At 36.2% G+C, this 12,763-nt stretch overlaps 1 protein-coding gene across 1 annotated transcript in view; it reads right to left on the reverse strand.

Annotated features, from left to right (window-relative positions):
• Positions 1-12,763, reverse strand: part of ubash3ba (ubiquitin associated and SH3 domain containing Ba) — a 31,423-nt gene that overhangs the window by 4,517 nt on the left and 14,143 nt on the right. The window contains exons 2-13 of the mRNA XM_067406597.1: positions 7,489-7,542; positions 6,942-7,128; positions 5,879-6,077; positions 5,518-5,687; positions 4,131-4,339; positions 3,324-3,474; positions 2,381-2,498; positions 1,996-2,118; positions 1,760-1,852; positions 1,472-1,616; positions 1,215-1,321; positions 1,015-1,124 (exon numbers count right to left, since the gene is read on the reverse strand). Of these exons, the coding sequence (XP_067262698.1) occupies positions 1,015-1,124; positions 1,215-1,321; positions 1,472-1,616; positions 1,760-1,852; positions 1,996-2,118; positions 2,381-2,498; positions 3,324-3,474; positions 4,131-4,339; positions 5,518-5,687; positions 5,879-6,077; positions 6,942-7,128; positions 7,489-7,542 (1,666 nt within the window). The remainder of the gene's footprint in view (positions 1-1,014; positions 1,125-1,214; positions 1,322-1,471; positions 1,617-1,759; positions 1,853-1,995; positions 2,119-2,380; positions 2,499-3,323; positions 3,475-4,130; positions 4,340-5,517; positions 5,688-5,878; positions 6,078-6,941; positions 7,129-7,488; positions 7,543-12,763) is intronic.

Raw genomic sequence — 12,763 nt, forward strand, 5'->3', positions numbered from 1 at the left:
AGATTGTTTATATTATCTATCTATATAAATATACAAGTCATATACAACATTGAAATATCGAAATAAATAAGTAAACTGACACTACCGTAGAGAAGTTTGGGGTCAGGAGATTTTTTCATGTTTTTGAAAGACTCTCTTATGCTCACCAACGCAGCATTTAGTCAAAAATACAGTAAAACAACATACTGTAAAATATTATTACATTTTTAAATAATTATTTTCTATTTTAATATATTTTAAAATGGAATGCATTGCTGTGATGGCAAAGCTGAATTTTCAGCAACATTACTCCAGTCTTCAGTGTCACATGAATCATTCTGATATGCTGTTTTGGACAAAAACATTTCTTATTTATTATCAACATTGAAACTGTTGTGCTGCTTAATATTTAGTTGGATCCGTGTAACTTTTCCAACTTGATTTTTTTCAAGTTAAAAAAGCAGCATTTATTTAAAATAGAAATCTTTCGTATATGTAAAAGTCTTTACTGCCACTTTCGATCAATTTAATGCAACTTTGCTGTATAAAAGTATTAATTTCTTGCAAAAAAATCTCAGTGACCTCAACCTTTTGAACAATTATGTATAAATCTAAATAGTTTTAAAGTTCTAATATATTAAATATCATCTGTTATTTATATACATACCTTTATACAAGAATGTATGTGTGTGTGTGTGTGTGTGTGTGTGTGTGTGTGTGTGTGTGTGCACAAATTTGTATAATGACATGGGTATTACACTGGCATTACAACGTAAACATGAAATATGAGTACATTTCATGAGTCCTCAAATTTAAAATAGCTTTAAAAACATTTTATTAAAAATGTAAAAATGCTGAATGTTTTCTGTGCTGTGTAGGTTTAGAGGTAGGGTAGTGTAGATAGAATGTACAGTTTGTACAGTACAAAAACCATTACGCCTATGGAATGTCCTCTCTAAGAGAGCAAAACAAACCTGTGTGTAAGTGTGTAAAATAGAGAAATAAAATATTTAGAAAATGCACAAGAGATCTGACCTTTCTGACCACTTGCACAAAGTCTTTAGAGTTCTGTGGGGTCAGACCCTGTATCTGCCTCGTACAAGCCTCAAGAGAGGAAGCATGGGCCACAATCAGCACTGTATTTCCTGTTGGACACCAGAACATGTTATATATGGTCAATATATAACAGTATAGATTAAAAAAAGTGCAAAAAAGTACATGCACTCATGACCCACCCAGATTATTGCACTCTGACAGAATTTCACGCGTCACTTGGAAGCTGCGACTGATGTAAGTTTCATAGGACTCAGACACGGCCAGTTTACTGATGGGTATATGAGGTCTGCAGGGGAACAAGACAACATGATAATTCCATTTACTGCAGGAAGTTATTTATGAAATCAAATGGAACCATAAAACAATAAATTATGCTATCAATAAGCAACATTACAATCAAAAAGTGTAGCAAAAGGATGAGCGTCTAATAAAATACCTGTACGTTGTATCCACACTAAGGTTAGCAGCAGCCAGGTCTGCAGGAGGAATCCAGGCGGGTAATGAGGTTCCCGACACCCATTTAGTCCACTCAAACAAACCCGGCTCAACTCTGATCTTAGTCTTCCCATCCTTTTGAAGACCTGAGATATACAGTCCAAAACAGAGAATGAGGCACATAGGAAGAAATTGCTTTAGGGATGTAAATTGGCATGGCTAATGAAGTAGAAACTGATTCATGTAGAAAAAAAATAGAGATGAAAGAGCGATGAAGGTAATATTTTACCTCTGAGGATATGATGAGCTGTTTGCACGCAGCGCAGAGATGGAGAACAGTATACAAAGTCTACTACTGTATTACTTTCTAGAAGAGCCTCCCCTGTGAAACAAACCACACATAAACACATGTTAGTGCGGAGAGTGGAGCAGAAATGACATCTTTAACGCCATTAGTGTGCAGAATAGAAAGGAATTCATGTGATCTTGATCTTAAAGTGTATTTAACAGCGATGAGGGACTGACCGACTAGGCGAGCCTGTGTGGATCCGAACACAGTAATAGGGCAGTCCTTATCATAGTCCCTGAACCCCCCACTCCTTACTGGGAGACTTGCCGGCATATTGAGGTTTGACCGCACATACCGACCTGCTCAGTATACACAAATATAGACAAATGAGTATGCACTGAGAAATTACACATGAACAGAGTTCTCACACAATTTGGCCCATAAATTCCCTTGTTTCTTTTCTTCTGGATATAGTTACTTTATTTTTGTTGATTTATAGCTGATGAAATGTTTTAGAGCTTAATATAACTGTTACATTTTAAAACTCACTAATATTTCCAGCTTTTCCGGCTGGTTGTGGGAAGAACTATAAAGAACGGATTTGGAAAGTTGAAATCAGACCTTTGGCATCAAAGCACTGAGTGATCCAGTGTTTCCCAAACACTACGTCCATTCTCTCACCATGGCGACACACAAACAACGTTCTTTTAGGCAGTCGAGACTGATTGGGTCGTAGGATCTAAAACAAATAATTATGAATAAAACGTTAGCTTTCATATTAGCACAAGGTCCCAGCCTCAAAAGTCAGGCATGTGATCAGCTAAAGACAAAAAAAGAAGGAAAACCATATATTATTAAAAAATATATATTTTAGCAAATGAATATAGATATATCTTATGTTGCAATAATACATACTATTGTACTGTAAAATAAAAAAAATCAAGTATTTAATATTCATGATATTATGTAATATATTGTAATACAATTTATGTTATAATAAAAGTATTAATAGCATTGTTATTATTATTAATATTAATGTTAATAATTATTATTATCATTAATATTATTTTGTTTTTATTTTATAGACAAACAGTAAAATTGCAATACAAACATTTATGGTTGTCTTCATTTCTTTGCTTTCTAACGGTAAACCCATGGACCTTTTTATTTTGGCAGAAAACCACAGGGAGACCTTAAGGCTTCTCTTTGTTGACAACAACAGATAAACGATTCTCATGACAAATTTGGGAAGATGGTTGGATCATATTGCGCTCTGAACCCTGGCTAACCCACGCTAGGAGTGCACTGCAGATGACAGTGCAAGTTTGTACACCACTGTGCACCAATGTCAGGATGTGCATGAAATAAATGTATTTGAAAACGTAACATGTTACAGTTTTTTTAACAATTTTTAAGGCCATTTCCCGATTTCACTCATCATGCAGTAATTTGCACCACAACCCACCCCTCCACCCCCCTTTTTTCTCAGATTTACACAATTCACATGGGTCATACTTTTCATCAGTATAAATACGGAAAAATAACATCCCTGAAAGTGTTTTACCTGCATAGACTGACATATGACGCTAAGACTGGGGGGATCCAATGGCATGGGATCATCAAGGAGACGACCATCCAAGTGTGGGTCAAAAAAAATCCCACCCATTGCACCTCTGATATTGGATGGAGGGGTTCCATTAAGGAAAGAGAAAGACCTGAAAAAAAAGATAATGAGATGGAAGTAATGAGATGCAGAGATGTAAATATTTCAGTTACAGTTCAGCTTTTAGATCTAGATCATACCATTCAAAAGTTTGGGCTCAGTAAAAATGTTTATGTTTTTGAAAAATGTCTCTTATGCTCAGCAAGGCTGCATTTATTTTATTAAAAAAAAAAAAAAAACAGTGATATTGTGAAATATCTTTACAATTTAAAATAACTGCTTTCTATTTTAATATATTTTAAAAAGTAATTTATTCCTGTGATGACAGAGCTAAAATTTCAATAGTCATTACTTCATGATCTTTCCAAAATCATTCTAATCTCTTGTTTAAAATCATTACTCATTATAATAATTCATGGCTGCATATCAGTATTTTGTGGAAACTGTGAATTTATTACCTGGTTTCACAAACACGGTTTAGACTAAGCCAGGATTAGGCCTTAGTTCAATTAGGACATTTAAGTAGCTTTTATAAACATGCCTTAGAAAAAAAACAATACTATTTATTTTAAGATATGTCAGTGCAAGTTGCTTTCAGTTAAAACAGCTCAAACATGCATATTAGTCTGGGACTAGGTTTAAGCCTTGTCCGTGAAACCTGGGGATTATGTTTTAGGAATCTCTGATGAATAGAAAGATCCATCTTACCCATGAAAGACCCAAGTGTCACACTCATCTGCCCTATTGACGTAATTTTCTGGCAGTAGCCCAGATAACCCTGTGCTCATCGAGGTCCCGTAGACCCAGCCCTCACTGGCAGTGGTCTGCTCTATAGATGACATGAAGATGAAGTCACTGGGCATCAGCTCCAGTTCATCATCGTTCTGAGGCACATAAGGGTACATCACCCGCAGGGTCTTAAAACAAAGAGACAGAAAAGTTACAAAGCCACCTAAGCCATATGATATTAATTAGTAAACTTTCAGCATTATCAAGCATTTTAATTCAATATATTCAGTGTTCAAAGTATTAACCCATGTAGATATTAATAACATTGCACTACAAAGTGTATACATCTAACTGAATTATAATTTAGAAATTATTAAAATAATTGTATGGATGCAGATGAATGTAGTGATACAATGGTATGTTTTATTTTCTATAGATGACTTTCTGTAGCAAATATTTGGCATCAACAATAGTAAATTACATGGTAAATTCTCTTAAAGGAACACTCCACTTTTTTTGAAAATAGGCTCATTTTCCAACTCCCCTAGAGTTAAACAGTTGAGTTTTACCGTTTTCGAATCCATTCAGCCGATCTCCGGTTCTGGCGGTACCACTTTTAGCATAGCTTAGCATAGTTCATTGAATCTGATTAGACCTTTAGCATCGCGCTTAAAAATGACCAAAGAGTTTTTATATTTTTCCTATTTAAAACTTGACTCTTCTGTAGTTAAATCGTGTACTAAGACCGACAGAAAATGAAAATTTGCAATTTTCTAGGCTGATATGGCTAGGAACTATACTCTCTTTCCGGCGTAATAATCAAGGAACTTTGCTGCCGTATCATGGCTGCAGCAGTGCAATGATATTACGCAGCGTCTCTCACAAACGTCTCCATGGTTGCAAGGCACGTTCCCTGTGTAAGCAGGGGCTCACGGGCGCTGCGTAATATCATTGCACTGCTGCAGCCATGGAACGGCAGCAAAGTTCCTTGATTATTACGCCTGAATGAGAGTATAGTTCCTAGCCATATCAGCTTAGAAAATCGCAACTTTTTATTTTCCGTCGGTCTTAGTACACGATTTAACTACAGAAGAGTCAAGTATTAAATAGGAAAAATATCAAAACTCTTTGGTCATTTTTAAGCGCGATGCTAACAGTCTAATCAGATTCAATGAACTATGCTAAGCTATGCTAAAAGTGGTACCGCCAGAACCGGAGATCGGCTGAATGGATTCGAAAACGGTAAAACTCAACTGTTTAACTCTAGGGGAGATGGAAAATGAGCCTATTTTCAAAAAAAGTGGAGTGTTCCTTTAAAACAAAACATTATATTCTTTAGGGTGTTAGCAAACAATCAATACACTACCTCATGATTGGCAAATCGGATGTCTCGTGAAAAGAGTACAGCTTGCCAATCACAGCACAGGGTTATGTCTACACTTTTGGCAAGTTTTTCTAATGATGCATGATGATTGGTTTGGAAGTGGTAGGCCAGAGTTACATGAAGTTGTTTCTTATGGGGCTCCACATGAGCATCTGAAGAGAGAGAATGTTTATTATTTGACATTGCACAAACCTATTGGCGATGCAAATATCTGTTTTCTTCCATGCCAGAAAAGCACACTAAAATTGAAATTAAACCGAATAAGGAAGAAAGGGAGCAACAAAGAAAATCAAGATCATTGCTCACATTATTGCTCAACAAACACATATAAACACACACACACCTGCTTTGGATGCTGCCTCAGTGGCAAAGTCTGCAGCAAAGCTCTTGATCACCTCAGCCACTTTCTCCTCCACAAAGAGGCCAATGAAGTTTGAGGATGAGTAGAACTCGAGGGGAAGCGGGGAAGGGAAACGACCTTTCCACTGACCTACCACAGCCTGCAGAGCTTCACAGAGGGCATCTACCTTAGCGTCTGCACACTGCAGTGACAAAGAGAGACAGTCCTTCAGTGATGCTGTCAAGAACACCGAACATACACTCCCTTTTAAAAGTCTGTGGTTAGTACGTTTTTTTTTTTTTTTTGGTTTGAAAAAAGATGAATACTTTTATTCAGCAAGGGCACATTACGTTGATCAAAAGTGACAGTAAAGACTTTTACAATGTTATGAAAAATTCTATTTCATATAAAGGCTGTTCTTTTGACATTTCTATCCAGCATATTTAAATGATTTCTGAAGGATGATGAGACACTGAAGGCTGGAGCAATAGCTGCTGACATTTATATTGTCATAATATTTCACAATATTACTCTTTTACTATATTTTTGGTCAAATAAATGCATCCTTAATGAGAATAAGAGATTTCTATAAAAAGACAACAACTTTGAACGGTCATGTATATCATACATGCTGGGGAAGATTATCAATAAATAATTACTTGAATTTGGGTCTGTTTGTCACACAAAGGTGTTGTATCTGACTAAAATATATATATATAAAAGTATATTCTGAATATTGGACCACTTTAAAATGTACTTTTTATAATAATTTTGTATCCTTTTGGAGTGTTAAATCTTCTGGTGTACATTACCAGCACATATTGTTTGCTTTAGTTACATTATAATGCTTGAGTTTTTCCTTTTGGATAAGCATCTGCTAAATTATGGAATTTAATATGGCGTGAATCATTATGTAATTTTAGCAAATGTACTTTTATATATAGTTTTAGGGTTGGTGTTGAAAGAAAGCACTGTTAAAAACTGTATTTATTAAGTAAAACAAAACTAAAGAACAGCACTAAGAAAGATGCATATATGGTTGGATATGTTAATGAAGTGCTCTGACCATGAAGAACTGGCAGAGGGTTATGTGTGGGAAGATGTTGTGGGCTTTGTTCTTTCCACATGTGATGCGACTCTGCTGCCAGAAGTTGGAGAGCTGGTTGAGGAGGGGGCCGGTGGGTTTTAGATACAGCACATACTCCCTGGGTAAAGGATCATCCAGGAACGGGTCATCCACATGGGAAAACAACCTGTAGAAAACAGACATTCGTCCCAACAGACATTATGAATAAGTGTACAGTACTTTTACTTTTTGGTTGGGATGGAAAGTAAGCACATGATTGGCTTAATTTCATTTTCAATGTGAGAACATATACTTCTGACTCCCTGCCAGCAGAGGGCAGCAGTAAACCATTCAAGTGCATTGAAGTGCACATGAAGCTGAGTTCATGAGTTTGAGTACATGTGAACCTATATAATAATGTAATGTTTCTTTTCAGTGTGTGTTTCTGTGGGCATGTTAAAATGTGGATCAGAACAGTTCAACTGAAATGGACGACTGTCAAATACGACATGGGTCACGGTGCATGTGTGTGGGTGTGAACACTCACCAATCACAGGCTGCTTGTACATTTCTGCCCCCAGTCGAAACCAGAGCTTTTAGACTGTAACAGAAAGGACAGAGGGAGAGGAAGAGAGAGAGAGAGAGAGAGAGAGAGAGAGAGAGAGAGAGAGAGAGAGGCAGAGAGAGAGAGAGAGTGAGAGAGAGAGAGATCAGCTCAATTGCTGTACTGGTCACAAAATCAATGGCCTCCTTTCCGGAGGATGTTTATCAGTACATTAGCGCTGAGGACTTTTCTCAAAGATCTAAATCTGGTATTACGGAGATGTTCTTCTATTGTTCCTATCTCTGTATGCGAAACATATATCAAGCATGAAATCGCACACAGGCTAAACAAACTCTGATAACGCTCTAGACCACTGTCCCCCAGAGCAGCACTGGGAAAGCTGGATAAATCACTTGTTTACTGGCATTTATGAATATTGAGGAGGCTTACTTCTCCGGATTAGTTTAATGAGGGTCATGTGAGCCAAAGCTACCTATAAGAAAAGCTCAAACACTTTCAGTGAGGCACAAATGTCTACTCACAAAATTTAAATGGGATGTCTAAAGCTATTTCATGCATTCTGACTTATTTACACTGCTAAAGAGTTGGATTCTCATGCTAAACATAGAGTATGGCCCTATTTGATGTCATAAAGTGCAGAATTCCTTGTATGGGTACTTCTCCCGGAAGCACGCGCACACATCAACCAGAGCAAGCCCATAAACGTGCTTCGTTCGGGTTACGGAAGTCGTCGGCAGTGCAGCACTGGACTGGCTCGAGAAAGATTTGTCATTTTGTTTTTAGACCATCAAATCAACAATGTTACCAAAGTAGTGGTAGTAGTTTTTGGTTGTGAGGGAAAGATAACCTTGTTCAGATTCCCAAAGAACCCAGAATTAAGGGAACAGTGGATGCAGTTTGTTTTTCCCGGGGCAGCAATGGAGCAAGTATGTTTGTTTTTTTCCCGGCATTTTGGTGAAGAATGTTTTATAAACCAGGCCCATTTTGAAGCTGGATTTGCATATCGTTTGAAACTAAAAGATGGAGGGTCCCAGGAATAAAATATCCCTGTTGTGAGTCGGAACCGCAGGCGATAAGTAAAACTGCATCAAATGTCTGAACAATGTCTGGCAATCGGCACGTAAGTGCATATAATGTAAACAACACAAACATATAGTGAATCAAAAGTTATCTAGGGATAATACGATGACGTATTGCGTACTTGTGACTCTTTAGTTCCGCCCACGGCACGCCTCCAGGAGCTCTGCTATTTTCAGAAAGAAGCGGTTTGGCTGTATCTGTCTTTTATGAATCTGATAAAAATAAGGAGGTATGAAAGATGCAATACCCCTCTATAGGTACTCAAGATTAACATAAGATTGGCAGAAACTGTGTGTGTTATGTCCCCTTTAAGATTCTGCACTATTTCTAGGTCACTAATAAAATAAGCAAATTTGTGGCATTTATCGTGCGACAATCTTTATGCAAAATTATCATATTTCACTTGACTTGTGGAGTACTGGAAGCCTAAACACTGCTGTCATTAAAGCAAAAACTTCTCGAACAGATTATACATATATATATATACATATATATACATATATATACATATATATACATATATACATATATATACATATATATATTCAGAATTTTTAGACCCTTTACCTACACTTTGCTCTTACTGGTATATAGTACATAAAAAATAAATCCACAACATTCAGTCCCACACACTATAATATATAAAAAGATTAATAAAACAATATTTAATATGCAGTTTTTTGAAATCCTTCATTCTAATTGGTTAAAATATTTTTTGCACAAAGGCCGCTAAACTGTATAAATTGTGTAATTGTTTCTCATGGTCTCTTTCCTCTCACATAATAAAAGAAATTTACATTTTTTATTACATATTTATTTATTTATTTAATAAGTAGTCTGAGAGTTTCCTAACGGATAACAACATCTACACTACCATTCAAAAGTTTGGGGTCAGTAAGACTTTTTATAAAATACATTAATATTTTATTCAGCAAAGATACATTGAATTTATCAAAAGTGATAGTAAAGACTTTTACATTGTAACAGAAAAAAAATTCTATTCCAAATAAATGCTGATCTTTTGTAGTACCCTGAAAAAAAAATGTATCATGTTTTCAACAATGATGATAATAAATGTTTCTTGAAAACTAAATCAGCATATTAGAATGATTTCTGAAGGATCATGTGACACTGAAGACTGGAGTGATGGTGTTGAAAATTCAGCTTCGCCATCACAGAAATAAATTATGTTTTAAAATATATTAAAATAAAAAAAATAATAAAAAAAATATTACTGTTTTTACTGTATTTTTGATCAAATAAATGAAGTCTTGGTGAGCTACTTTAAAAAAACATTTAAAAAAAAATCTTACTGACACCAAACTTTTGAACGGTATCATATATTCTTACAAAAGTTATATTTTGGATGCGTAAAGAACAACCCCCTGAATTTATCAATGCATTGAACATCTCACAAATGCTCACCAAGTCTGACTCATTTAGCATGTGTTTGGCTTATAAAGATCATAGTGGAAAATAATATCACTTGGTCTGTGGTTTAAAGAACTGTGATGAAAAAGGAAATATGTTCTATCTCTCTCAGTTCATAAAACACTCGCCACAGCCTCCTCCTCTCTCTCTCTGGTTCTCTTTTATTCTTGCTTTTTATCATACCGAACTAAAAGGTGTAATTAAAAGCAATCTGACACCTATGGTACAATAATTTAGGGTCACAGACCCACTTATTTGTGCAAGGCCATCTCTAATACATGCACACACATGTTCACAGATAGTGGAAGTACATTACTTGGTAGAGATAATTGCACATAATCTTCTCATGTGTAGGTTGATATTATTTCCTGAGCTCACATCTATACTGTAAAACGACATATAATCCAATCTAAGGTCACGCTAAACTCACTATGTCATTTCCTCATGTGTCAGCTGACATCTCAAAGGCTTTTTTCCTGAGCTGATTAAATTATCTTCTAAATCTAATTAGGGTCTTTTTATAAAAGCTCTAAAAATCACACACTCTGACTAACTCTCAGGGGAAATGGAGTGTTGTGCACCGTGGATCCGTTTGAAACCTCACAGTAAAACCGAAAATGCTGCTTGAGGTTTGAAGAAAGCAGACAAAAAGACACCAAAATGACTACATAAAGACAACATAAAGGGATGGTCTGCTGCTAAACAATGATCAATCCATGGACATACGAGTACTCTAGGATACATTTAATCTCATCCTACCATATCCATTTAATTTCCGCTATCTCAGGATCACAAAAAAGTTCAGTGACGGATTAATGAAACAATGCGAATATTTCACTACAAGTGTATAGACGTGCTTCCCTTACGCCTCGCGAGAAAAACCATGACAAGACACAAGAACAGAGTCACGCGTCAGAGATGAGGGAAATTATGCAGATTATGCAGATTGTTCAAAGTACAGGAAGCCTCTGGTGATCAGCGCTCCACAATGCATATCTGACAATGTATCAGAGCATTATAAGCAAACTAACAACAAACATTTATATTCATTGCAGATGCAACAAAGTGATTTCTAATGCAGATCCTCAACTATCTGCAACAAAGTATGAAAACAGTAAAACTAAAAAAAGTTTACAATTTAAAATTACTTTTCCATTTTAATATATTTTAAAATGTAATTCATTCCTATGATGAATTTTCAGCATCATTACTCCAGTCTTCAGTCACTGTCACATGATCCTTCAGAAATCATTCTAATATGCTGATTTAGTGCTTGAGAAACATTACAAATTTTGATGAAAGCTTTCTTTGTTGAAAAGAACATCATTTATTTGAAATAGAAAACTTTTGTAACAATAAACATGCCCTTACTGTCACATTTAAACATGTATGTACACTCACGCATACATACATACACATATTTGTTTTGTTTATTTTATGTATTGATTTGCCTCAGTTGAATTTGAAGATTACTTTTTGTGTGTGGTAATCCAGTTCACAGCATATCCACAGCACTCAATTGCTCTATATTTGGTTGGCTTCCCAGAGAATATGGTCATCATGCCAACTAACCCTCAGGGCCCAAAGCCACAATGCATGCTGGGATGGGGAAGCCCATGATGCACAGCCATATGTCTACAAACACATAAACATGCAAAGATGTATGCATTTATACACTCACAAGCTAAACACGTATGAAGCAAGCATGTACTTTATGTAGAGCCAAACCATGTTCAAAATGTGCACAATCCACACACACACAAACCAACTCCGGACACGACACACTCACCAAGGTTCATGACATCGAAACATGGTGAGATGCAGACTTTCATACATGCATGATCAAGTTCAGATGCCTGTGCAGTCTTGCATACACCATTTTTTCATTTGCAGTGAGCTATTCTGTCATGAATGAAAATAAAAAACAAAGATTGTTCCTTAAAACAAATCCAAAGCGGGGAAAAAAATGTTTTACAGTTAATCACAAAAAGCCTGTTGTACAAAATATATCTGTATAAATGTTGGTGTCAATATACAAGGTGCTGACTGCTGTAGCAGCAAAATCCCCAACCAACAGCAAAAGCATCTTCAGCAAACTTCAACCATCCGGTTTGTTATGAAGTTAATATGTAAAAGAAGAACAATAATAGAAGCTTTGTAGAGTAAATATATTCCTAAACCACTCAAGGTTGGCCTGAAGTTGAATATTAGTAGTCACATATAAACCTGCATTAATCAAAAGGATTTAAACAGGTTATTAAGGAGCATTTGAACAAACTCGACACTTGCACGTTGAAGACTTCATCACACCCCAATCTAACACTCCACCCACATGCGCAAACTTTCATCACGTATGTACATCCACAAAAACACAAGAAAAGCCACTCACAAGAAACAAAAGTGAGGCCACACACATACCAGCTCCTATACAGACCATATGCTAAACAGCACCGATATTTATTCTACCTAATGCACATACAAAATAAGAACTGAAAATCATTGTGCATTCGGGATCACACATAGAAAGGCACACACACACTTTACTCGTTTGATTATCCATCAGCCTCTATATACGTGTGTGTCTGTATTGTGTTACAGGCCATCTCCTCCTCCCTTCCCCTCTGGTCAGTGCTCCAGGCAGGAACTCAATGATTTATTTATAACCTGTATTTCCTGTGCAGCATTTGAGAGGGATGAAAAGGCTGGTCCAGGGAGTACATTTGTCTGGGTGTGCTTTTGTGTGTGG

The sequence above is a fragment of the Chanodichthys erythropterus genome, chromosome 13 (assembly GCF_024489055.1).
Source record: "Chanodichthys erythropterus isolate Z2021 chromosome 13, ASM2448905v1, whole genome shotgun sequence".
In the NCBI taxonomy this organism is placed as follows: Eukaryota; Metazoa; Chordata; class Actinopteri; order Cypriniformes; family Xenocyprididae; genus Chanodichthys; species Chanodichthys erythropterus.